At 47.4% G+C, this 27,813-nt stretch overlaps 1 protein-coding gene across 1 annotated transcript in view; it reads right to left on the bottom strand.

The window, feature by feature from the left end:
* Positions 1-9,873: 9,873 nt before the first annotated feature.
* SPSB4 (splA/ryanodine receptor domain and SOCS box containing 4) overlaps positions 9,874-27,813 on the bottom strand; it is an 88,503-nt gene continuing 70,563 nt past the window's right edge. The window contains exon 3 of the mRNA XM_061167710.1: positions 9,874-11,328. Within this exon, the coding sequence (XP_061023693.1) occupies positions 11,201-11,328 (128 nt within the window). The 3' untranslated portion in view covers positions 9,874-11,200. The remainder of the gene's footprint in view (positions 11,329-27,813) is intronic.

Below are 27,813 nucleotides of genomic sequence, written 5' to 3'. Positions count from 1 at the left end.
ACTTCATAAAACAATTATCTTAAATGAAAGAAACTAGATTTTTTTAAAAAGCACATAAAAATGTGCTCATTAGTGATCAAAAAATGAAAACCTCAAACTATTAAACTCCAAGTTTAGAGTGCAGTTAGTGAAGATAACACTGATGATGGGAAATTATTAGTGATCTGGAGATCAAATGAGGGAATTTTATTTTCATTTTTAAAGATTGGTTAGAAATGGCAAGTTGATTTCAATAATCAGGATCTCACTAATTATCAACTCACGTGCTCAGATACAAATGTCCAACCTTCCATATCAACCCGCTTGCAGAGAATCCATATAAATAATAATATTATTATTATGGACAATTTTAAACAGTGAGTAGAATGAGCAGTATAATAAACTCTCATGTTCCCATTACCCAGGTTCAAAAATTTTCAACTCATCGCCTATCTCATTTCATCTATAGATCCCCCTGTGCCGCCAGCCCTGACATCAGGCTATTTTTTCTGGAAATATTTGTTTGTGAAATATTGTTTCATTCATGAATCGTGTTATTTTCAGTCTCTGTTTCAAATTTCTAGTAATTCAGAACCAGTCCTGGCAACTTCATCAGAAAATCTTGGGGGCGGGGGGGCGGCGGGGCTGGGAAGGAATGTAGGACTGCCCCACACATTGATCAACTTGCCAAGAGATTTTTCTTAAGAAAAGAAAAAAAAAGGCTTATCTTCTCTGTTTACAAAAAAAAAAAAAAAAAAAAAACCACTTGCTTTTTCTGTAGCTAGTGGGCAGTGATATTCTATTAGACTCTCTGTGAAAATCCCAGGAGCTGTTGTGTAACATGACTGTTATCCAGGAAAGGAATGTGCATTTTTAGATGGAAATCTGAAATTCTAGAACTTGTCCCCTGTGGGCAATCGGACTCTTACAGGCATCCACACTTGCTTTACAGGAGGCTACTTGATATGGGAAGTAATCCAGCAGATGCTGTGTTCCCATGAGTGCCTCCAAGACATCAGAGATGTCTTCATCTTCATCCCTGGAGATGTTTTCACAGTGGGGTTCTTTGTTCTTCAAAACCTTCAAAAACCTCTCCACCCGATTTTCTTTCTTCTCTTTTTCTTTTCCCCTACTGTGGAACCATCCACCTTCTCAGATGCAATAGCTCTACTGGTTGCTGCCAAGGGAAATATTGCATTGAATCCAAAGTATTTTTAGTGGGAAAGAAATAACTTTGAAAACAGAAATATTATTGATACTGCTTCTTCCCCTTTTTTTGTTGTTGAATTTAGGTATGCTATACATAAAAGAAGTACAGGAATCCTAACCATATAGCTTGATGAATTTCTACAACTATATGTATTCATGTCACCATCACCTGGATACAAATGTGGAACCTTTCCAGGACCCCAGCCAGCTCCCTCATGTGTATCCCCAAGATCAATAACAAAGCCCCCTCCGAAGTAACAGTCTTATGACTTCTACAATCAGAGCTCACTTTTGCCTGTTCTTGAACTCACCTAGGTGGAATTGTGTATTCTTTTGTCTTTTAGTTGACATTGTTATGAGATTCATTCATGCTACATATAGTAGTGGTCCATTCCTCTTCAAAAAAACCATAATGTATTTTTCCATTGTATGAATATTGCTTCCACAGATCATCTCTTTTCCTGTTGATGGACACTTGGGTTGTTTCCAGTTTGGGCTGTAAGGAATAGTAATGCTCTCTTGGTCAGTTATATATATGGTAATCATTTTCTCTCAGGCTATGTCCTTGCATTTTTAATTTCTAATGTCTTTTGATGAAGAAGTTATTAATTTTAATGATGGTCTATATGTGTGACTTTTTCTTTATGATTACTGCATTGTGTACTCTGCTAAAGAAGTCTTGCTTACCCCAAGGACATGAAGATTTTATCTTATGTTTTCTTCTAGAATTTTTGTTGTTGTTGCTTTACATTTCATGTTTAGGTCTCTAATCACTTTCAACTGAATTTTTTGTCTATGACATGAGATAGAGGGAAGGTGTGTGTTTTTCCACAAGGACATGCAATTGACCCAGCAACACTTGTTGGAAAGACCATTTTTGCCCCCACTGAATTTTAGTAACACAATCCATTGACCATGTTAGCAAAGTCTATTCATTTCTATTCATTAGTCTATTTGTTTATCCTTATACAAATCAAATGATCCTAATTTTTATATATTTACAGTGAGGTTCAATATCTGATAAAATAAATCCTCCTACTCTTCCTTTTTCTGATTTTTTTTAATTGGAGGATAATTGCTTTAAAGTATTGTGTTGGTTTCTGCCACACATCAATACGAATAAGCCACAGGTATACCTACATCCCCTTCCCCCTGAAACCCGTCTCCCTCCCCATCCCAGCCCTCTAGGTTGTCACAGAGCACTGAGTTGAACTCCTTGTGTCACACTGCAAATTCCCACTTGCTATCTATTTTAAGAAGATATACAGATTGCCAACAAACACAGGAAAAGATGCTCAGTTCAGTTCCATTCTGTCACTCTGTTGTGTCCAACTCTTTGCGACACCACGGACTATAGCACACCAGGCTGCCCTGTCCATCACCAGCTCCCGGAGCCTCCACAAACTCATGTCCATCGAGGAGTTGGTGATGCCATCCAACCACCTCATCCTCTGTCATCCCCTTCTCCTCCTGCCCTCAATCTTTCCCAGCATCAGGGTCTTTTCCAAGGAGTCAGTTCTTTGCATCCGGTGGCCAAAGTATTATTACTTGAGAAATGCAAATCAAAAGTACAATGAGGTGTCACCTCACACTGGTCAGAATGGCTATCATTTTAAAAATCTACAAACAATAAATGTTGGAGAGGATATGGAGAAAAGGGCAACTTCTTGCACTGTTGGTGGGAATGTAAGTTGATACAGCCACTGTGGAGAACAGCATGGAGATTCTTTTCCTTTTTTTTTTTTTTGATTGTTTACAGCAATCTTATGTCCTTTGCATTTCCAAGTAAATTTTGAATCAACTTGTCAATTTCCACAACACAACTCAGAAAATTATTATTGTCACTGCATTGATTCTATAGGTCATTTTGGGATGAACTGACATCTTAGTAACATTGAATCTTTTAATGAACATGGTATGTTGCTCCATTTATTTGGCTCTTCTTCAATGTCTCTTGACACTGTTTGTAGTTTCCAGTGTAGAGGTCCTACACCTATTTCATTAGATTTTCTTATTTTTTGTTACTATAAATGACATTGCTAACATTTAATTTTCTAGCTGTTGCTAATATGTAGATATATAATTTTAAAAACATTGTTCTTGAATCCAGTGACCTTTCTAAATTCTCTTACTAATTCTAGTTTTCTATAGATTTGTTTTTATGTATACAATGATGTCATCTGCAAATGTTGGTTGTATTTCTTCTCTTCCAATTTTCAATACTTTGTAATTTCATATACATGTCTTATGGAACTGCTTAGATTTCTAATATAATGTTGCATAGAAATAGTGGGCAATCTTTCCTTAGTTTGTTGGCTAAGAGGAAAGCATTCAATAATTTATCATTAAACATGATATTAGCTGTAGGTGTTTTGTAGATTTCTTTTACTAGATTAAGAATGTTTCCCTCTTTCTAGTTTTCAGAGTCTTTTAAAATCATAAACAAGGGTGACATTTTAGCAAATGTTTTACATTTACATCTGAGATGATAATGGTTTTTCTCTTTCACTTGGTCAATATGATGAATTGCATCATTTTTTGATTTTTAAATCAACTCATGAAACAAACCAACTTTGGTCAAGATAAACCTTTTATCTTGGATTTGCTTTGCATTTTTGTTTAAGATCTTGTGTTTCTATTTTGTGTAGTTTCTGGAAATGTTATATGCATGGTGGTGGTTGTTCAGGAGTGGCCAGATACATTAACTTCTGGTTGTGCCTGGGTCAGACTCTGGGTCAGTGCTGGGAAGGCTTCATCCACTCGTGGCTTCCTCAGTCTTGTCTACTCTAAAGCAGCTTCTCCTTGTCATTCTGCAAGGGGCATTTCAGCATAGAGACGGCTTTAATCTTAGGACAGTCAGGATGTGTCACACCTGGTGGATCAGAATAGCACTGTTGTTCAGCTGCTAATTCATGTCCAACTCATTGTGACCGCATGGACCACTCCCCTGTCCTTCACCATCTCCGTGAGTTTGCTCAAACTCATGTCCATCAAGTCGGTGATGCCATCCAACCATCTCATCCTCTGTCGTCCCCTTCTCCTCCTGCCTTCAATCTTTCCCAGAATCAGGGTCTTTTAATGAGTCAGCTGTTGGCATCAGGAGTTTCAGCTTCAGCATCAGTCCTTCCATGAATTTTCAAGGTTTATTTCCTTTAGGACTGACTGATCTCCTTGCTGTCCACGAGACTCTCGAGAGTCTTCTCCAGCACCACAGAATAGCTCTGGGGTAATTCCAATCCTAGCAGACCGGTGGCATCCTGGAGCTAGCTCTTACTAGCCTGTAACAGCTGATGGTTAAAATTTCATGAATTTTGAAAGCTGGTTATTAATTACAACATTATTAAAAATTCAATCATATAAACTTGAAATTCAAAAAATTATATTAAAAACAAAGGTAATAAAAACTCTTAAGTTATCACTTTTAATTATATTACTATCAACCTTGCCCTGCTTCCCAAGAGGTGCTCGTGGTAAAGAATCTGCCTGCCAACGCAGGAGATATGGATTTGATCCCTGGGTTGGAAAGATCCCCTGGAGAAGGAAATGACAACCCACTCCAGTATTCTTGCCTGGAGAATTCCATGGACAGAGGAGCCTGGTGGGCTAGAGTCCACAGGGTCACAGAGTTGCACATGACTGAGTATGCACGTTCAAGTATGCATCTTTGCCCTGTGGGTAACTGACATTGAGGTATCTATATGGCGGAAAAAAATATTTAATGGTTGGCCACTGACCATCTTTTCCCAACTCTGCATTTAGGGACATCACACTGGAGCTTGAAATTGGCTGTGGTGGGAGTATTTATACTATGGAAAACAGCAAACACTTCAAATCAGGCTTTTAAATTTTTCCCCAGAGAGCTGGTTGTTAGACATCTGCAAACTGTTAGTCACTCAGTTATGTCCAACTCTTTGTGACCCCATGGACTTTAGCCACCAGGCTCCTCTGTCCATAGAATTCTCCAGGCAAAACTAATGGAGTGGGTTGCCATTTCCTTCTCCATAGACATCTGCAAACACACGGCTATAGCAACTTCTGCACCTGCTCCCTATGTCTATTCCCTGTTTGGCACCATCACCAGCTTACTTGTTTGTGTTCCTTTCCTACTAGATGATAAATTGCATAAAGGTGGAGATTTTTATTCATTTTCTTCACTGTAGTTTCCTCAGCACCACCAGCAGGGCCTGGCACATGGCAGGCACTCAGCAACTCCAGGGTTCCTCATACAAAAGAGCCCTATTTACTGGGTAGAAAAAACAAGTGAAGATAATGTCACCATACTGAATTGGCTTGTCACTGGCTTATTCACTCCCAAATCCATCAAGAAAGTGGAGGGAGCACACTGTTATTGGCCAAACATGTCATCTTGTGTAAGAAAGCAGGAAATACGCTGTTCTTGCAGCCAGGTCTCACTATCTCAAATTCTTCCATTCAAACCCAAACCATCTTCAGTCTGTCCCACACTAGCTATTCTTCAGTTATTCTGATGGGTCATGACAACACTCTCTGAGAAATTCTCCACATACCTTGGGCCCCAAAGAACAGGGTGGGGGTGGTGGTAAGTAGGGCTGGAATCAACCCGTCACGAACCGTGCAGCATCACGGCAGAGCCGGCTGGTCCTTCCTTCCTGGCTCTGGAAAACAACTGGGTCAACATCACTAAAAAGGAAGGAAAAAGGAGAAGGTCTCCCTGGCTTTGGACTTAATCACATTGGTGACAAGCGCCATTCAAAATATTCCCCTCTAGGAGAATGCTGGGTAGGCTGGGTCAGTTTTTTCTCTTCTAGAACACACAGTTGGCCCTTTGTATTCAGGAGTTCTGCAGCCTGCGGGTCAACCAACCAGATGCATCTGCAGTTGGTTGAATCTGCTCATGTGGAACCACAAATAGGAGTGCTGACCTCACTGCGCCGTCTTATACCGTAAGGAACTTGAGCATCCGAGGAGTTTGGTATCTCTGGGGAATCCTGGAACAAATCCCTCATGGATACCGAGGGAGGACTGTACATGCTCACTAACATCACCACGTCTTCACTGAGATGATGGACTCAAGCACCTCATCCAGGTGGGCTCAACCCTGCCTTCACACTGGACTCACCTGGAGAGCTTTAAAAACTACCAAGGCTAGGACGCCGCCCCCAGAGGTCCTGATTTAATTGGTCTGGGGAAGGACCTGGGTCCTGGGACTTTTTACAGTGTTCCTCAAGGGATTCTAACATGCAACCAGGCTTGTATAATCATATAATACAGCTCATTAACAGGAGGACCCAAGGAATTGGTTCTCAAGGAATTCACTGTCTAACCAGAGACGCTCAGGGCATCTCTGGCGTCTGGGCAGAGATCCTTGATGCCTGTGAGCTCTTTGGACATCAGCGGCTAAGCATGTGAGATATTTCAAAGTCAAGTCCAGAAACAGCAGACGCGCTTTGTGAAGCCTCCCTTGGCTTGATTGTGCATGTGTTTGTGCGTGTATGTGTTTACCCACTGATGTATGTCCTGGTGATAGTCCAGAGAGGCGAATGCAGATGCCTTGACCCCGACTCAGACAGTTAACGCCCAGGAGGCAGGTTGGCAGTGAGAGGTCCCCTGTGTCTTGGGAGGGGTGGATCACAGAACGGGGGCCCCTTCTCAAGGGGCGGTCACTACTCAGCCTCTGCCAGCATCACCAGCAAGGAATGTGGGCTTGGTCTTACCACACCTCCCTAATTTTTAAGAGGTCAGAAATCTGGATTTTCTGTTCAATTACTTGATTTTTTTTTTCTGAGTTGGGCTCAATTTCATTAAATCACACACACACTCTAAGTAGGATAACAATACCCATCTGTAGACCGGGATGGGACTCAGGCCCCCAGAACCAGAAGGAACAGCAGACCAATTTTCTGTGTTTTAGATTAAAGGTGGAGATCTTGTCTCCTCACTGCGGACCTGGGGAGTAATGCGCAGGCTCTTTTGCCCGTTTGCCAAGGCACAGGTGTGACTTACATTGGCTCGAGGTCCTGGGGAGCGGGTAAAACTGTCCTGGCACAGATCAATCACCATGTCACTCTGTGGCCTGCCACCTGCTACCATTTTGGCTGTGACATCGTGAGGTGATGAAACCTTTGTTTCTTGGTGAAAGAAAGCCCCCGGCTAAAGTAGCCAACTGCTGCCATGAATGATGGAAGAAAGTAAGGGAAGGAGGGGTGGCTCCAGAAAGTGGGAATGTGACATTGGGGTAAGGAGAGAATGATGGGACTGATGGGAGGGCACTCAGCAGGGCTCGGCTCTGTGGGGAACCCGGCCCACCATATGCTATTTTACAGACAATTAAAAAGTGATTAGCTGGACTGTTTGAGTAAGTGCGTCTGTCAGGAACCTCAGAGAACGTGCCAGGGATGAGAGGGCCAGGGGTGGGTGATGATGGACACTGGCCCTGGGTGGTAAGGAGGTGCCCAGGGTGTCCACCAAGGAAAGGCTGTCAGAGAGTATGTGTGTGTGTGTGTGTGTGTGTGTGTGTGTGTGTGTTGGTTGGTTGGTCAGTCACTAAGTCATGTCCAACTCTTGTGATCCTGTGGACTTTGCCCGCCAGGCTCCTCTGTTCATGGATTTCCCAGGCAAGAATAATGGAGTGGGTTGCCATTTCCTTCTCCAGGAGATCTTCCTGACCCAGGGATCGAATGTACATCTCCTGCTTGGCAGGCACGCTCTTTACTACTAAGCCACCAGAGAAGTCCATGTGTGTGTGTAGGAGGTACCAACACACAGGAAGCCTGGACGTGTGTCGCACATACACTGGCGAACTGAGGAACCTGGGGCAGAGAACAGAACAGGGGCTCCCGACCTCAGCTCAGCTCACAGCGGTGCAGAACCTCCCGCTTGGAGCAGGATGGGGCAGCCAGAAGTTCCCCTCATTGAGCGGGGCACCACCACCCACTCCCTATCACTTGTTTGGCTCCCTTGTGTTTTTCCAGAACTCAGCATCTCTCCAGAGGCCTTCCTTGGTTGCCCTCGGCAGTGGGATCCCTCTGCTCCCCACTCTGGTGCCCTTGGCCCAGCTCATCTTTTCCCTCTGATGTCATCTCACAATTGTTTTGCTTCTGTGTCATCACCTTTCCTTAAAATGTGAGCTCCATCAGAGAGCCCACACCTCCCTCCTGTCCCCAGGCAGTGCTGGGCGCATGCAAATGCCCAACAATGCCTGTAGAATGGCCAGGGACTCAGAGGTGTGAGGTTCCAAAGGATCCAGGAATTCCTCCCTGCCACCCGCCTGCCTCCCCTCCCCAGATTCTCCTTGCAGGTTCTGTGGGCACCCTAACTGTAGATGGGACCCCTCTACCCCCGACCATGCGTTTGGTCCCAGCTGAGTTGCTGAGTCCATGTGTTTGGTCCCAGCGCTGTGTGGGAAGGAGCAGGCCCAGGTCCTACCATTCCAAGGCTCATGGGCCACTGAGCAAATGAGGTCACAGGGCATAGAGGGGCTCCAGTTCACGTGCTTGGGCAGGGGTCCTAGGTGCCAGGAGAGGCATCATCAGCCCAGGAGACAAGGAACTGACTCTCAGAGCAGGTAGACTTTGGTGGGTGGGTTTAGGAGGGCTTCCTGGAAGAGAATGGCTCAGACCTCTTTGGGGAGGGTGATCCTGGAGCACGTGAAGTGAGGACTGGGAGGGCGCTGCTGAGGGAAAGGAATTACATGAGCAGGATACAGTCGAACTGGAAAGCTGGTGCTGAAACTGGGAACTTATGCGTTGAGAAAGGGGTCCTTACCCTCCGGTAACCTGGTCCAGCCCATAAACTGTGTAGAGAAGAGGGTGACTTATCCAAGGTCACGGCATATATAAATCTGGATTCAAACCCAGGCCTCCTGACCCCAAAGCCTGAGGCGGCGCCGGCCTTCTACAGCCCAGACCTGCCTGAGACTGAGTCCTGACCTGGGGTCAGAGTGGTGGAGGACACGGCCCCTGGGGGTGGGTGCAGCATGCCTGGTTCTTTTGGTCTGTCCTCACCAGGGGTGTCTTCCCTAAAGAAACAGGTGTGGAGTGCCTCTTCCAGGAAGCCCTCCCTTCAGGCTCTATCTGCCCCAATCCCTTCAAGAGCTCCCTCTTCCTTCATGAATGACTCCACTGGGGATGGATAGATCTGCTTGAACTCATGGTCCTCAGAGGCTGGCAGAGTGCGTGTTGACGGCCTGTACTGCTGAATGGATACTGCACCAGTCCTGGCCTAGACCCCAGCCTGAACTGGCTCCTGACTTCCAACTCTGAGCCTGGCTGACCCACACACTCACCCTTTGGCAATCTGTACTGCTCCTTGTTGATGGCATGTCCTGCCAAAGTTGCATCCAACCGCACTTTTGGGTCACTTTGGAACTGTTGGCCCTTTGGGTTTATCCTGCTCCACCCTGTGCCCCCTGAAGAGCCATCCCATGGATATCACAGTGCTGGCATCCATAATTTGGCCCGTTTTTCCACCATGGTAGTTAGCCTTATATGGCCCCCAGTCCCAGGCCTGTTCTCTTGGCTGGGGCGGGCCTTTGTAAAATGCCTGGAGTCTGGACTCACATGGGGACAACCAGACAGAAGAGATGGGACGTGCCTGGAGAGGGAAGCACAGGCCTGCCTTCTCAGGGTTTGGCAGCTAGGCTGACAGAAGACGCCCTCCAAGCCCCTCCCCAAAGAGCAGCGAATAAACAGCTGAAGGACTGAACAACAGACTTTATTAGAAACGCTCTTCATTCATCAGTCAATTCACATTAAGGTGGCAGGAGGCAGTGCCGTCTGGGGCTCTGGTGTCCCACTGTTGTGACAATTTCCAGTTAAAAATCGGTCTGGGCAGGGAGTGTTGGAAACACAAGAGATGCCGTGTGGTGGCGGCGGTGGCGGCAGCAGCATGGGTCCCCAGGGAGGACAGGCCAGGCCGGTGGAGAAGGTGCCCCATGTCCACCCTTCCACTTACAAGGCTGCCCCGTGGCCCCAAGCTGATAAATACACAGCACGTCACACATGCATGCGCGCGCACACACACACACAGACACACACACACACGCGTGAAACAGAAGCAAACTCGCATGAGTCTCCTCAAGTGAAAAAATAATTCGCTCAAATAAAGCTTTGTGGCAGCCAGGCTGCATCCTGAATGGACAGTTGCCTGGAGACCCTCAGCCCCCCGGAAGGCTCCCCAGCCAAGGACATCACCCCCTCGGGTGTCACAAGGCCCCCAAGCCCCCCATTAGCACCTGTGGACTAAGTACTGCCCTCACCACACTCCTCTTTTAAAATGCATCACTACTTAAAATAACAACAATAATAAAGGAGACACTCATTCCCTGGGGTGAATTTGTCAGACTCAGCTTCCCTGAAGAGAGGTGCCCGGAGAATCCAAAGACTGGGGGGTCAGGATGGGGAGCTCATGAGAGGGGAGGTAAACAACATTCAGAGAGGTAAGCTGGGACGAGTCTCAACACCGTTTTGTCCACTCGCCAATTCCACAGCTGGGCATCCCTGGGTCACAAGTCTTTCAAAGGGGCAGAGAGTCCTAAAGTGTCCTGACAATCCTGCTGCTCTGGGAGGGGTGCGGGGGGCACAAAGGGCACGCGTCAAGCTGCTTTCACCATTCATTATTCAGAGGCAAAGTTCTCCCCAGAGCGGGCCAATTTCCCCCTGGCCCTGTCTGCAGCGGGGCCACAACACAGAGTCTCCTGCCCAAATGTTTTATTCATTCTCTTGAATAAGGAAACAGGCTTGTGGATCAATATCGGTGGCCGCTGTGTCCTGCTCAGCGGGGCAGGATCTCCAACCCGGCGCAGGCTCCAGGCTCTTCCTGGCTTCCAAAGAGGTTTCTGACTTGGGAGGGTGGCTTCCAAGGCAGCAAATCCTTTTGGCAACAGACATTGTGTTTCCAAACTGGGGAAGACGTCCCGGCCTTTCAAAGAACTGAATGTTCCGGCAAACCGGGGTGGGGAGGGAGACTCCTTCCTGACGTATTGTGTGACCGAGAAGGGACAGGCCCAGGCTCTGGGTGCCCCCGCTGCCCCCGCTCACTGGTACTGCAGATAGTTCTTGAGAGACTGGGGCAGGGGCAGGGAGCTGATGTCCTGTAGGCGCTGGCGGCCCAGGGCCAGGCGGATGCATCTCCGGCACAGGTCCATCAGCGGCAGGGGCTCGGCTGCAAGGAGAGGGAGGAGGGTTAGAGTCTTGTGAGAGCCTGTCCTCACATCTCTCCCATCCACCCCATGCACAGTCCCGGCTGCCTGCCCCCGGGCTGCCCTTCAGAGGGCCCTGAGCTCCTCTGAGAAGCTTTCTCTGGTCATATTAGGAGAAACTGAAGGCTTAGAGCAGTGTTTTTCAAATTGTGGGTGCAACAGACTAAAGACTCATGGAATCAATTCATTGGGTGGTGACCAGCGATAAAGAAAAGAAAGGGAAAGAAAAGAAAAAAACACAGAGGCATGCCCATAGTAAGGGGTGAATACTGTTCCATGAAAGCTCTCTTTCCGATGTAGGTGTTCACTGTGTCTCAATGCAAAAAATACTCCTCATTGCAGGTCATGATAAAAGTGAGACGGCTGACCTAGGGTGTATCCTCTTAGAAACAGGTGGGGCAGGGGCTATTTGGAATGTCTTTAAAACCTCAAACTTCGTATACTATCAAGGGTGAAACAGATCACCAGCCCAGGTTGGATACATGAGATGGGTGCTCAGGACTGGTGCACTGGGAAGACCCAGAGGGATGGGATGGAGAGGGAGGCGGGAGGGGGGATCGGGATGGGGAACACATGTAAATCCATGGCTGATTCATGTCAATGTATGGCAAAAAACCATTACAATATTGTAAAGTAATTAGCCTCCAACAAATAAAAATAAATGGAAAAAAAATTAAAAAAATAAAATAAAATAAAACCTCAAACTTCTCCTCATAATCTCTTTTGATAGTCAGTGGAAGACTGAATTTTCTTCTAATGTCTATTTCTGGAAAAAATTCATGAACTAAAAGTCATAAGCCACGGAACCTCTGGACATAGGACCAAGCTTTAACTAGGTTTATTGCAGACACACTTATGAAGCTCTTATTCTCTTTCAGGTCCTCTGATCGGACTCTGGGGATACTGAGAGTCCAGTACAGAGAGCTCTAAGGTAAGGCCAAAGACAGCCCTGAAAGTGGAGGAAGGCTTGACGTCTGGAGGTTTAAATACATGAATAACTGTAGTAGAGTTAACATATGCAGTAATTATTACATGCACAAAGACAGAAGCCAGGCCATTGCTTGAAAAGCTTTAAAGGGAGGATACCTGAAATGGGGTTTTGAAGGGCGAATTTATGTGATGTTTTATGTGATGTGAGTTGGGACGTGTTCTAGGCGGAGAGAACAGGTAAAAACATAGAGGTATAAGATAGGACAAGCTGGCAGGTCTGGAGAGAGGGGAATGGTGCTACTTAGCTGGATCAGGAATGAAGAGGATGCTGTCATTTGCTGCCTCATGTGGCCTGTGCAGCCCTAGTTTTCCCAAGCCCACAGGAACATGCTAGAGGCCTGCAGCTGCATCTTAGCACTTTTTTTTGGTCAATAGAACATGTGATGTTTAAAAAGCATTCTATAATATGCTAAGATACAATAAAACTGTAAGTGGTAAGCACTAACACAAGAGCTGTGATAGGAATAATATCACAAGGGAATGGAAAGAATGGGGGAGTGTTGAGAGTACATTTTATAGGAATTTTCATTTATTGGAGCTGCAGAGTTAATGAGAAGAACCCTTAAAATCAAAGCCAGACTTGACTGCTGCATTGGGAGCCACACACAAGAGCATACCCAGGCATCCTTCATGTGGGGCAAGGCTGCCTGGTGGCATATCTGGGTGTAGTGTTGGTGGTTTTAAATGCTCTCATCTCTGTATCCTCTTTCGATCCTCATACAAACTCTTTAGGCTGACCAGGGAGGCCCAGACATCCCTTGTTTCCCAGGCCTAGAAAGCAGATCACTCACCCAGAGTTTTGTGGTCACATGGTCAACATGCTTAGGCCAACACCTGACACCCCCCTCGAGATGTCCTTTTCTCTCCCCTAGCAACACCCCTGCACCCAGCAATCCTCCCACTTTCCCCACCTGGTTCTCATCCAAGCTTTGTACTGTCCCCAAAATTAGGCCTCTGCGAACCCCTTTCCCTGCCTCTCCACCTGAATTGTCCCATCTTTGACCTCTTGACCTTCCCATGATCTCCTTTTAGTTCCTATAGAACCAGTGCTTGCTGCCTGCACCACTGGACATTAGGGAGAAAAACCCTTAAGTCCTTATTTAATGAGAAATTGCTACTTACTTACCAGGTAACATGAGAGATGAAATACAGTTGTAGCTACTGTTTACTGAAGGTGTGTTATGTAGGCCAGGTGCTGAGCTAAGCTTTTTATTTGTCCCAACTCATTTGCTCTTTAGACTTCCCTGGTGGCTCAGATGGTAAAGAATCTGCCTGCAATGCAGGAGACCTGGGTTCGATCTCTGGGTTGCGAAGATACCCTGGAGAAGGGAATGACAATCCACTCCAGTATTCTTGCCTGGAGAATTCCACAGATGGAGGAGCCTACAGTCCATGGGGTCATAAAGAGTCAGACATGACTGTACCCACTCATGTGGGAATTGGGTAGGAGCTATTATTATTCCCATTTTAAGGAGGAAGAAATAGAAATACAGAGCAGGTAAGTTACTTGTCCAAAGACACGCAGCTGGTAAATGGCAAAGCTTTGAGTTGGACCCAGGCAGCCAGAAACTGAAAACTCTTATCTCTTAGCCACATTTATTGAGCATCTGTTCTGTCCCTTTGCTATGTTAGGTTTATTTCATTTAGAGTTGACGCCATCTACTTCAGAAAAAAGGAGACAGGCTCAGAGGGAAAGAGGCTTGTCTGGACAAGCACAGCCCAAAAGCCTGTATGTGGAGCTTCACGCTGCTTCCTTTAAACACCACACAGTAATGGAAGATCACTTTAAAGTATGAAGAAGGAGAGGGCCTCCTGCCTCCCAGGCTCACACAGTCCGAAGATTATTACTCTGGCTCTGACCACTTTTCAGGTCACTGATGCCCATCTCTCCCACCATGAGGTCTGCACCCACCTAAACAGGCTGCCTTGGGGCCTTAGGAAGCATCACTATCAACAAAGCTAGTGGAGGTGATGGAATTCCAGTTGAGCTATTTCAAATCCTAAAGCATGATGCTGTGAAAGTGCTGCACTCAATATGCCAGCAAATTTGGAAAACTCAGCAGTGGCCACAGGACTGGAAAAGGTCAGTTTTCATTCCAATCCCAAAGAAAGGCAATGCCAAAGAATGCTCAAACACCACACAGTTGCACTCATCTCACATGCTAGTGAAGTAATGCTCAAAATTTTCCAAGGCAGGCTTCAACAGTACATGAACTATGAACTTACAGATGTTCAAGCTGGATTTAGAAAAGGCAGAGGAACCAGAGATCAAATTGCCAACATCTGCTGGATTATTGAAAAAGCAAGAGAGTTCCAGAAAAACATCTACTTCTGCTTTATCAACTATGCCAAAGCCTTTGACTGTGTGGATCACAACAAACTGTGGAAAATTCTTCAAGAGATGGGAATACGAGACCACCTGACCTGCCTCCTGAGAAATCTGTATGCAGGTCAGGAAGCAACAGTTAGAACTGGACATGGAACAACAGGCTGGTTTGAAATAGGGAAAGGAGTACGTCAAGGCTGTATATTGTCACCCTGCTTATTTAACTTATAAGCAGAGTACATCATGAGAAATGCTGGGCTGGATGAAGCACAAGCTGGAATCAAGATTGCAGGGAGAAATATAAATAACCTCAGATATGCAGATGACACCACTCTTATGGCAGAAAGTGAAGAACTAAAGAGCCTCTTGATGAAAGTGAAAGAGGAGAGTGAAAAAGTTGGCTTAAAGCTCAACATTTAGAAAACTAAGATCATGGCATCTGGTCCTACCACTTCATGGCAATTAGATGGGGAAACAGTGTCAGACTTTATTTTTTTGGGCTCCAAAATCACTGTTGATGGTGACTGCAGGCATGAAAATCTTTTATTTTCATGCTCCTTGGAAGGAAAGTTATGACCAACCTAGACAGCATATTAAAAAGCAGAGACATTACTTTGCCAACAAAGGTCCATCTAGTCAAAGCTATGGTTTTTCCAGTAGTCATGTATGGATGTGAGAGTTGGACTATCAAGAAAACTGAGCACTGAAGAATTGATGATTTTGAACTGTGGTGTTGGAGAAGACTCTTGAGAGTCCCTTGGACTGCAAAAGATCCAACTAGTCCATCCTAAAGGAAATCAGTCCTGAATATTCATTGGAAGGACTGATGTTGAAGCTGAAACTCCAATACTCTGGCCACGTGATGTGAAGAACTGACCCTGATGCTGGAAAAGATTGAAGGCAGCGGAGAAGGGGATGACAGAGGATGAAATGGTTGGATGGTATCACCAACTCAATGGACATGAGTTTGAGTAAACTCCAGGAGTTGGTGATGGACAGGGAGGCCTGGCGTGCTGCGATTCATGGGGTTGCAAAGAGTCGACACATCTGAGCGACTGAACTGAACTGAAAGGGGCTGCCCTGCCACCAAGACGCCTTTTCTGCTCTCACACCGGCCCATTTCAACGTGGACCATGCCAGCCATTTTTCCCTTCTCACGTTCTTCAAGGCCATCAGACACCCCCCTCTTCTGGCATATGCCCTCTGGGGGATGTCCAGGAATTCGAAGTCCCTGATTTCAAGCTCCAACTCTGCCAACTCTAAGTCTGTGCCTTTGAGAACGGAACTGGGAAGGCTTGTTTCTTCACTTGTAAAATGGAGCAACAATCCCCAGGTTCCCAGAGAAGATTAAAGGAAATGACAAAATCACAGCGCCTCCCCCTCGGCACAGTGCCTGGCGGGAGCTAGGGAAACTAGCCCCTACTCTTGGTGTATTGGTGGAACAGGCCTGGGCGCCACCTTGACTGGAAGTGCTCTCATCCCTCACCCAGAGAACATGGCAAGGACTTTCTATTTCATTTTCTTTTTTTTTACCTTAAAAATTTTTTTAGGGCTTCCTTGGTGGCTCAGTGGTAAAGAATCCACTTGCCAATGCAGGAGACATGGGTTCAATCCCTAATCCAGGAAGATCCCACATTGCCATGGAGCAACTAAGCTCGTGCACCACAACTACCGAGCCTGTGCCCCAGCGCCCAGGAGCTGAAACCACCCAGCCCGCATGTTGCAACTACAAAGCCCAAGTACTCAGAGTCCATGTTCCACAACAGGAGAAGCCGCCACACTGCAACTAGAGAGTAGCCCCTGCCAGACACAACTAGAGAAAAGCCCTCAGAGCAACAGGAATTCAGCATGGCCATAAATAAATACATACAATTATTTTTAAAATTTTAAAATTAAAAACATTTATTCTGAAAACAATGAAGTTACAGAAAGTTTGTGAGTATGGTACAAAGAACTGTTTTCTTGACCCATTTGAGAGTGAGTTGCCAACCTGATGCCCAGTCACCCCTAATTACTTTAGTGTGCGTTTCCTAACAAATGGGCAATGGGGTCATTCTCCCGTATGTACTACAGTGCAGCCACTAAACCAGATTATGTGGCACTATTGCCGTGGATTAATAATCCCCAGGCCCCATTCAAGGATCACCCACAGTTTCAAAATGTCCTTTCTAGCAAAACAGCCCAGCTAAGAATCATTCGTTGCATTTAGTTGTCCTGTCCCTTTTATCTCCTCATTCATTGTTAAATTACAAGGAGATGGTGAATTTAAAAGACATCAGCCTGACGCATCTGTCTTAGGGCCCCCAACCCCCAGCCTGGGCCTGTCACAGGGGGATGGCCCAGAAACTGTCTATTAAATGAATGAATTAACTTGCTACCTTGGGGTGTGTCTTCTATAGCTGTTTCAAGCTATGGAAATAAATTGCTCTCAACTGGCAAGGTTTCTGACTTAGCTCCCCATACTCATGTAAACCCCCTGAGAACAGGGCAGGAGGCTTGTGATGAGGGTTAAATGAGTTAGAAAGTATAATGCACTTGGCACAGTAACCAGCACATAGTAGGTGTCAGGCATTTGGCACCTCTGACTATCTCTTCCCCATCCAGGTCACCCTTTGTGAGGATGAGCTTGGGCACGGCTGTTAATGAGATGGGGGTCTGCTGGGAGGCCGGGCTTCCCCGGTGGCTCAGATGGTAAAGAATCCGCCTGCAATGTGGGAGATCAGGGCTCAATCCCTGGATTGGGAAGATCCCTTGGAGGAGGGCACAGCAACCCACTCTAATATTCTTGCCTGAAGAATCCCCATGGGCAGAGGAACCTGGTGGGCTACAGTCCATGGGGTCACAAAGAGTTGGAAATGACTGAGTGACTAAGAACTGCTGGGAGGACAGCAATTCTTTCTTTGAGTGATGGGAGATGGGTTTGTATTTTGCAACAGGAAAATTTGGAGCTGTTAAGGTTTGACAGTCACTGCCAGGATTTAAGAGCTTTTGTAAGAGCTTTTAAAGCTCCAGGCACATACTAAGTCTTCAGTGTCCAGAATGCTAAGCCTGGTCAGCAAACTCAGTTCTGTGTGTTCCCTACCCACTTAGGAGCTGAAGAGAGGGAAAGAGCTCTGTTTTTCCCCATTCCTCCATAGTCACTGAAATCAATCCAGAGCCCAAACTCCAAAGGAAGCGAGGGAAGCAAGAGGGGCTGGAGTCCAGAGAATGCCTTTAGCCCTCAATGTGAAATATAAACCATCTCTAATTTCTGGGGGAACTTTAACTGATGACTTCGCAGCAACCCCAGAGCACACTGAGAAAGTCCCTGCTATGGCTGTGGAGCTTCCAGAGCTCTGAGGATGTCCAGCATGGCCTGGGCCATCCCCCAACTCCTCTCTCTTGCTCCCTCTGGCTTTGGAGCCATTCTCAGAACTGCCAGATGTCAAGGCTTAGAAATGATCACCCAGGTGGGAAGAGAAATATAGCATCTTTCAGCGTGGGAGCCACTCTCAGAAATATTTTCTGACAAAAACAAAAATGAATTTAAAAAGGAATCATTGTTTGCAAAACTGAATTTCTAAATAACCAATAAATACATGAAAAAGCACTCAATTTCAAGAAGCATCAGAGAAGTTGAAATTAACACCATGATGTGACTCTGTTATATGCCAACAACGATGGCTGAAGTGAAAATATGGTAGTGGTAAATGCTGGTGAGGATGTGGAGCAACTGGGGCTCTCATATGGCTTCAGGAGGGTATGTAAACTGGCACAACCATTCTGGAAAACTGGGAGTGTCTACTGAGACTGAATCTATGGCCCACAGCCTCCCCTGGTATATACAGGCTCACCAAAATGCATGTGCTTGGATGCTTCAAGAATTCTACTCTCCACCCGTGGTGGAGTGCACACACCAGCTGTGTGTCTTCTTACGGTGTGGTGTGTGGGGTGTTTAGTCGCCAAGTCCCTTCATTCTCATGGGTGCTTAGCAGTCTCTTCTCATGCTGTGTGTGCTTACTTGGTCAGTTGTGTTCGATTTTTTGCGACCCCAGGGACTGTAGCCTTCCAGGCTCCTCTGTCCATGGGATTCTCCAGGCAAGGATACTGGAGTGGGTTGCCATGCCCTTCTCCAGGGGATCTTGCCAACCCAGGGATCAAACCCAGGTCTTCTGCATTGCAAGTGGATTCTTTACCAGCTGAGCTACCTGGGAAGCCCCCAGTCTCTTCTTATAGTAGAATGCTAATCAGCCATGAGAATGAAGGACCACGTGTGTGCGTGCTAAATCTCTTTCAGTTGTGTCTGACTCTTTGTGACCCTTTGAACTGTAGCCCGCCAGACTCCTGTGTCCATGGGATTCTCCAGGCAAGAATACTGGAGTGGGTTGCCATTCCCACCTCCAGGGGATCGTCCCAACCCAGAGATCGAACCCAGGTCTCTTATGTCTCCTGCATTGGCAGGTGGGTTCTTTACCACTAGCACCACCTGGGAAGCCCAAAGGAACCACAATTACATTAAAAAAAAAAAAAGATGAACCACTCAATAACTCGAAGTGAAGTACGTATGGTGAAACCTTATCTGTATAGAGCTCAATAGCAGGATGATGAAATCAGGCAGTGGTGACATTGGGCATGAAATCAGGCGTGGTGAGCAGCAGTGACTAGGGAGGACTGGATATTGTTCTGCTCCTTGATTTTGACTTCTGGCAATACTAGTATGTTTAGTTTGTAAAAATCATCAGGCTTAATCACCTGAAACTAGTATACTTTCATCCTATATGTTATACTTCAAAAACAAGTTTATAGTAAAAAAATTAATCAATGGCTGAGTTAGGAATGCCTTGTCTCCTTGGTGGGTGGGTGTGGACACAACGCAAGGTACCTTCCCACCCTCCCACATTTTGGCCTCAACAGACAAAGTAGGTAGAAAGGGCTGACTTGGAATCCCAGCTCCTGCTCTCACCCCCAGTGGTCCAGAGAGCTGGCTCATCCTCCCAGAGTCACATTTTTCTCATCTGTAAAACTGGGGTAGCAACACCTCTATCTATGCCTTGTGACGATGGTATGGCATAACATGCCTCTTGTTCCAAAGGCGTTTTCTCTACAGTATGTCTTATGTCATCAGCCCAAGAGGACCCTTTAAAAATAGTAAATAATTTACTTATTATGGTCCTAAAAATGCCCCAGTACGTCATCCTAATTGACAACAATGCTCTACTCTTGATGAAGACTTACTGGAGCCAGGGCTGGATGTCTGGTTCTGTGCTAAAAATATCACAAGGCAATCATTTCCAAAGTTCTCCAGTGAGCTGAATTTTCAATAATTCTCCACCACTTACCCCCTGCATGACCCACAAAAATCCCAGGAGCTCTGTTTTCTTGTCAATAAAACAGGTGCATTAGTTCATCTGGTTTTGATGGTCTATGTGAAGGAAGTGGAGATCTAGGCACTTGGTGCCTTAAGCTCCTTATCTGGGCCCCTAGAAGCCTTCTCTGCTGATGGTGGGGAGATGCCAAGATACCAATTATCACTGTACCCCCATTCCTGCATTCGTATTTTGAAAAAAAAAAAGATGAACATTTTTAAGGTCAAGATATGAAATTCTTTTGAAACAGTTTAGACGATGGTCAGCAGATGGGGGAAGCTTTCAGTGACAGCTCTGACATCCGAACTTGAGTAGACACTTTGTTTTCAGGGAAAGAGAGAAGACATACATGTGGGCAAGCACACCTACACACAAATGTCAGACACTGTACCAATCGCTTTTCACAGACTATGGTTTTGGTGTCTAAGGACTCACAGCATTGCCTGCATGCCTCTAGGCCTCCTTCATGCTGTTCCTTCAGCTAGAACACCCTTCCCTATACTGCCTGCCAGACATCTGTAGGTCCTCTTTCAGGACTCAAATCAAGTGTCACCTCCTCCCTAATGAGGCAGTTCCCCCACCCTCTAGGACTGCATCTATCAGGTGTCAATCCACTTAGCTAACTATACAAATGGATGAATGTGTCATTGCCTGCTCACTTCTAAAATACTGCAACCTCTACCAACTGGCCCTCTCACGGCCAACAGAGACCTCAGCTTACATCTATAAAGCTCATAGAATCTGGAGTTTTCCCTTACCAAGCTTCACTGGTTGTGACTTCACTGGTTGTGACTAGAGCCAGGAAAAACGTAGCATCTTCAGATGAACTCAATGCCAGCAAGCATCATGGGCACAGACACTTCTATCAGGTGGAAGTGCCCGAGGGGCTGGCCCACCCACCAGCTCCCTGACCCAGGACTCAGCAGCAAAATATTCTCACCTAAAGACTCCACTGTGCTTCCAAGCAGATGGGAGCTACACTGCCATGGAGTGAATAGCAGCTGCATTTTCAGATGTGTTCAGTGGCTCTAAGAGTCTCTGCAGCCCCAGCCTGAAAGTTACTTCAGGAGATACTCCAGCAAAATGAAAAAGGAATTCAAGAAACACGATGGCACAAGCTTCCAGGAAATGGGAAGAGTAAATGGATCACAGAAGTAAAGGAAGGTAGAATAAGTGATAAGAAGACCCGTTAGACTGTGATGCTTGGAAGAGCCTCCATCCAGTGGCTATCGTGTCTCTACTCTAAAGTGCTCCGTGCCTCCTGACCTCTGACCCCAGACCTTGGCTCCCCCAGCCTCATACCTTCCATTGTGCCCTCTGGAAGTGCTGCTACACACAGATATGGCACCTCACCCCAGCTGAACCCAGCATCCTCTCCCAGGACACCCCTGACCCTTCAACCTTCCCTGGGGCTGTTGGTGACTCAGGGCAGGAGGTGGGCAGGACCCCTTGCTTCGTCAGCCACACACAAAGCTCTACAGCCTCCATGTGCTGTGAGAAGTCTCAGCTCCTCTGTGGCTCACACCACTTGGCTCCATCCTCTCCTAATCTACCATGCTGTCATCTGCTGACCTCTAGCCCCTCATTTGTCGGGGCTCTGGCCTGGCCTCCCTGGTCCCCTCTCCACTGATACCTGCCACCCCATGAAGATGGATTTGTCCACAGGCACAGCCCTCTCAATCACTCAGCCTCCTGGTTCTGGACTGCCTCATCCTTGGGGCCACGCTCCTCCAACCCACATCCTGGGCCACACCACAGACCTCAGGATCGCCCCTCAGTGCCCCTTCAGGAATCCAGTGATCGCCAATCAGCCACCGCCTCTCCCCTCCCCCCGTGACCATTACTTCGCCCTCTCTGTTGCTCAGCCCATCAGCACTGCTTATCCTCACCTCCCTCCTCACCCAGCTGAACAATTCATTATTCCCGGGGATGAAGAGTATGGGGGCAGGCAGGCGGGATGGGGTGGCCGGGGAGTGGATGTACAGCTGGGGGCTGGACGACAAGCTGGGGACAAGAAGACTCTAATATTCAGGTCATGTGTGGCCCGTTCCACCTCACAGCTGACTGGGAAATGACCGAGCAGCTGGCAGCCCTGGGCTCTGGCTGGCCTCGGCCACCATCTGGCAGAGCAGCCTTCCCATCCTCCTTGGGGCCTCGGCTTCTACCAGGGGGGCAAGTGGATTGGCAAGAAGGCTGCAGGTCCTTTACACCAGCTGACACTTGGTGAACAGAAGTCACATTTCATCTTGGCAGTGACTCTGACTGAACCCAATCAAATTAGGCTTCAATGCACAAGAAAAAGTGAATGGCAAGGCCAAGGAGGCCTGTGAGATTCATGTTAGGGAAGCCTTGGACACCCAGGGTCGTGGCTCCCAAGCTGTTGGCACAGGCCAGGTAGGCTTACTGGGGGAGATGATGTTGAGGCTGGCTGGTGCGTGTGTAGTCACCTCCAACTCTTTAGGGCCAATGCATGCAGCCCACCAGACTGCTCTGTCCATGGGGATTCTCCAGGCAAGAATACTGGAGTGGGTTGTCATGCCCTCCTCCAGGGGATCTTCCTAATCCAGGGATCGAACCCAAGTCTCCTGCATTGCAGGCAGATTCTTTACCATCTGAGCCATCAGGAAAGCCCAAGAATACTGGAGTGGGTAGCCTATCCCTCCTCCAAGGGATCTTCCCAACCCAAGAATAGAATGGGGGTCTCCTGCATTACAGATGGATTCTTTACTAGCTGAGCTACCAGGGAAGCCTGAGGCTAGCTGGTTACAACCTGCTATTATTTGGAAGGCAAGGCTGGCAGCTCAGAGGCTGTACCAGGTGAGGCTCATTTTAGCCACAGAACTGTCAAAAGAATAAGGGATCTGCTGACCTGAATCCTCTGTTTTTGGATTTTTCCTCCACTGATACTCTCTGCGCTACTGGCCAAGATCTCAATAGGGCTGGAGATGCTGTTCTGCTTACTCTGCAGCCATGCCTGGCCTTGCCAAAGCCAGGAGGTGTTAGCTGCTGCACTCCCCCAGCTGTGAGGATTAATGAATGGCTCCAGGCGAGTGCTGGGGACTCCCCTCTGGGGGCTTCATGGCCTTGGCCCCTGTTGAGGCTTCTCAACCTCCAAGCAGAGGCAGCCTGGAGAAGCCTCTGTGTGCTGGGGTTTGGAGAGAGTGGGGAGAAGGAAGATGCTCCCATTTCCTGCCCAACTTCTGAGAACCTGGCTGGGGTGTGGGAAGCTGTGCTGGAGAGGATTCCGAGTTCAGCCTCCACCCTAGTACAAGGCCAAGGCCAGTCTGCTTCAGCAGCAAACTTGAACCACGGAAGATAACTTCACTGGTCCATCCTGCATATGGAGAAGCCAAGGCACCAAAAAAATCACTGTTTTAATGAAAGCCTTCTCAAGAAGGGTTTGGAGGGATACCCGAGTTCTAATGTCATGTTTGTGGACTCTGAGGATAAAGTCTTGTCCAACTGATGCTCATCACTCATTCATGTATTCATCAGACTTCTACGTATAGACGTGCTTTGCAGGTCCTGAGTACGGAGCCAGACAGAGGTTCATGGGATGACAGACAGGACAGGGAGACTGAAATAAGTCCAGTAGGGTCTATGCTTAAGAGAAGGAATTGTAGGGGGAGCTGTGGGAGCCACTAAGAGGGGTCACGTAAGCCAGCCTGGGAGTGTGCAGGATGGCTTCCTGGAGGAGGTGGCAATTAAGAGAAGTTTAGCTCTCTTAGCTGAGTAAGAGTTAGCTCCACTGATGGGTAAGAAGGATATCCATTGCCTCTGAAGGCAACATTACCTCTAAGATGTGTTCAAAGAATCTCTCTTGTGTAACATGGGGGGAAGTTCACAGTTTTCCCAGCAGATACTTTGAGGGAACAACAATCAATTGTTGGAGAAAATCTAGTCTGTTAAATTTTAAAAAGTCAGTGTCCATTTCTCACTGGAAATGGCTATACCCTAGGGGTCTTAGTCAAGTGCCCATCTGGGTGACTGGGAGCATTTGGGGATGGACCCACCCCATGTGATATCCTGGGCATCACCTGACGTCGTGGTGACGTCGCCCTCGCCCCTGAGGACTGTGAGATCCCACAGGCAGGGACTGGCTCTTGTCCTTGTGCCCCCCATGGCTCTGCTTTGGACATCATGGGTGTTGGGCCCGTGGGCGTAGGCGGGCCGGTGCCTGGGGCAAGGGAGGCAGCTGCAAAGAGCCTTCATCTCTACAAGGTAAACTATGGCCCAGCTCTTCTGGTGCAGGTAACAAATTTAAAAGTAGCCTTTTCCTACCACCCAGCTCAAGAAGCCTCCAGAAAGGTTCCTGCAGGCAGACAAAATTAGCAACACTCTGCAAAGGATCCTTGGTCTACTGGAAGGATGCTTCTGACTCAGCTGAAAACTTTCCCATAAAGTCTGACTGTTTTCAGCTTGGAGCCTGCCCCAGGGAGCTGCACGATGGCTGGACACCCTGCCCCTGGGCTAGGACAGCCCCATGTCATGTGGGGAGAGGAGCCCTGGGGGAGCGGGCGGAGGCGTGGCTGGCGTGCACCCTACACCACGGGTCATCCCAACACCCTTAAGAAGTTTTCTCTGCTGCTGCAGCCATGGGAACAAACTGGCTGCCCCTACTGAAAGAAGCATGTCCAACATGGGGAGACTAAAGCGGGGAGCAGGGTACTCATCCCATGCAGGGCAAGGTTGGGGCCCTCAGGGATGGGACCCCCATTCCTCCTGAAGTGTCTCTTTTGAAAGAAGAAGAATGAGCATGTGGAGAGCAGGAGTTGCCAACCAGAAAGCAAGTTTACTTAAAGTTATGGAAATGAATGGGCTTCCCTGATGGTTTAGATGGTAAAGAATCTGCCTGCAATGCAGGAGGCCCCGGTTCAATCCCTGGGTCAGGAAGATCCCCGGAGAAAGAAATGGCTACCCACTCCAGGATTCTTGCCTGGAGAATTCCATGCATAGAGGAGCCGGGCTACAGCCCATAGGGTCGCAGAATTGGACACAACTGAGTGAATAACACTTTCACTACTCACATGGTAATGAAAACAGTGTGGTATGGGAACTGAAGGAGCAAACTAGAAAGTCTGAGAACTAAATTAAACAAGGCATATTCTAGACACATACTATATGTGTCTAAAAAATCTACAAGGAAGGGCAAATACAAAATTCAGGAGCGGTGGCTTTGAGGCAGGGTGTGGGGGTTGGCAAGGCTGAGCCACAGAGGCACAGAGGTGCCTGGTTGTCAACGTTCTAGTCCTAGGTTGGCTGATGGATTCATGTTGGCATTAAATTAGAGAGAAAGAAATACAGGAAGCACCAAAGTAGAATGAAAGAGGGCTATCTATGCATGGGACCAATGATGACAGTGTATTGCAATCAAAGGTTATGTTTAATAATAAACAAACAATGCTGTGTATCAGAAGTTTGTGTGTGCATGCTAAATTGCTTCAGTTGTGTCCAACTCTTTGCAACCCTATTGACCGTTGCCCGCCAGGCTCTTCCATCCATGGGATCCTGCAGGCAAGAATACTGGACTGGGTTGCCATGCCCTCCTCCAGGTGATCTTCCCAACCCAGAGATCAAACCCACATCTCTTGGTCTCCTGCATTGGCAGGTGGGTCCTTTACCACTAGCACCACCCGAGAAGCCCATCAGAAGTTGTTAAAAACAAAAAAAGGAAAAAGGGCAAAAGTTAATGAGGAAAATCACGAGTTGGCCTCAGTCTGGCTCAAATGAGAGCTTGGCTAGAAGATGAATTACAGTCAAATTCTAGTTGATGGGTAATTACACTCTTGCCTGCTAAGAATGTAGACTAGCTCGGGAGAAGACATCACTTTGCTAGAAAGGAGAAGCACAGGTCTGGGGTGAGAAGAAGTGGAGTTAATTCTGGTCTCACGTGGCAGATGCTTCCTCTGTAGAAGAGTGACAATCCCTGCCTCACAGGGGAGCAGAGAGAGGATGAGAGGGTGGCAGAGGTACCCAGCAGAGGAACTGGCATATGTGGGCCATATATTTGTTTTCAGAGCAGTTAGTCCTTCAGGACAAAGTGAAAAAAAAAAAGAGGCAGCTGGTGTGGTGAGCTGAGGCCCCGACACCCCATGTGGGATGCCTGCATGTCGACAGCCACAGACAATTCCGACCAGAGGTCTGAGCAGGCCAGCGCAGCCAGTGCATCAGGAGCAGAGGTCTGGACCCAGCCGCAGGGGACCCTGATCCAGCCCTGTCCATCAGCTTCTTCTACTTTGGGGGACGTGCCTTCCAGTCTTTTCATCAGAAGCATGAATATTGGTAGGATTTCAAACCCATCTTGGTGTTCTTGCTAGGCTCTTTGGTTGGACTTCTGGAAATAATCATAGTTACGAACAGTCATAGCAGGAACCTACCTAGCACTTCCTATGTCATGAGATGTCCCAAGGACTTTATATCTTACTGTACGTAGTCCTTGCTATGACCCAGTGAGGCAGCTACTATCATGAGAGCCCATTTATAGACTGAGGAAACCAAGGCACAGAGTAACTGGCTGAAAGCCGCAGTTAAGTGGTGAAAATGGGACTGGAATTCAGGCAGTGTGGTTTGGGGCACGTTCTGTAGTCACACCCTCCTGGGAGGTGGTGTGACAGTCTGCACTGAAAATGCAGCCCTACTGATTCCATTGCTCGGTGGCAGTGCTCCCCCCACCCTTCCCCCAGCCCCAGACCCTAGCCCAGCTCCATGCGGTGGTGCTAGCTTGTTTGTGCACTAGAGGTCCCTAAATGGACCAGTGATGGGCCCCTGGCCCAACAAAGTCCAGCCCTGGCTGGCAGGTAAGCTGTGAGGTGGTCCAGGTGAGGGACTCTACCTATGGGGTCAGTTACTAATGGGTTGCCCAATCCACCTGGTTCTGTCTGGGATTTGGCCTGCAGACCTTGGAGAGGAGAAGGAAACAGGTGCAGACCACATGAGGGGGCCTCCCCCAGCCAGGTCCAACCACAGAACCACCTACCCCTTCCCACGCAGCCCTGGGGCTATGCTCCTCCCAACGACTCAGGCCAACTGGCACAGTTGACTCCTATTTTCTAGCAAATCGCCAAGGTCAGGCCAACTTCCTTCCACTTGGGAAACGGCATCACTTCAGCCTCTTGCTAAACAGCATCAGCCCCAGGGGTTTAATATGAAGGCCTTCTAATGGATTTATTGTGTTTATTTGACCTTTCCCAGTGTGAGCTCAGAAACAGGCCCAGAGGAGGGTGGGGGAAGCTTGTTTTTCTTAAGCTAAGCGAAACTGATGAGTACACTGAATTCTTGGATGGAGTATACCGAGGTTTCTCACCCTGGCTCCCCGCTCCTTTAGTCAAAAGATCCAGTTAGACTCAAGAGGAATCCTGTGTTTATTGGATAGCTCTGGACGAAGAAGATTGTGTCTACTAAGAAGTGGTAAATGATGAGATCTGCAAATGAATATTTTCAGTATGTAAAGAGCCCTGATAAGGGATAATAGCCAGTAAATTTAGAAACGACCATTCTATTTCTACTTCTAGTTTCAAGGCAAATGACTTCTTGTTTTTAAACAACTTTTTAAAAAGCTAATGACCACCAGTGCATAAATGAAAACCACTTCCGGTATCACAAGTATATCTGTGTTTTAAACCAGAGGCTGCAAACTCCAATGTCTCACGGCCAGGCAGGTACCCTAAGTGAGCAGCGTGCAGCAAGCGGAAGCGGTGGGCAGGGGGAGGGTGGTGGCACCCACAGACACCGGAAACACACAAGGGGCCACTGCTCAGCTCAGACCTCAGCTCCAAGCAGGAATGTGG

The sequence above is a fragment of the Dama dama genome, chromosome 19 (assembly GCF_033118175.1).
Source record: "Dama dama isolate Ldn47 chromosome 19, ASM3311817v1, whole genome shotgun sequence".
Classification (NCBI taxonomy): domain Eukaryota; kingdom Metazoa; phylum Chordata; class Mammalia; order Artiodactyla; family Cervidae; genus Dama; species Dama dama.
The sequence above is the reverse complement of the archived record's forward strand: the minus strand, read 5'-3'. Positions and strand labels throughout refer to the sequence as shown.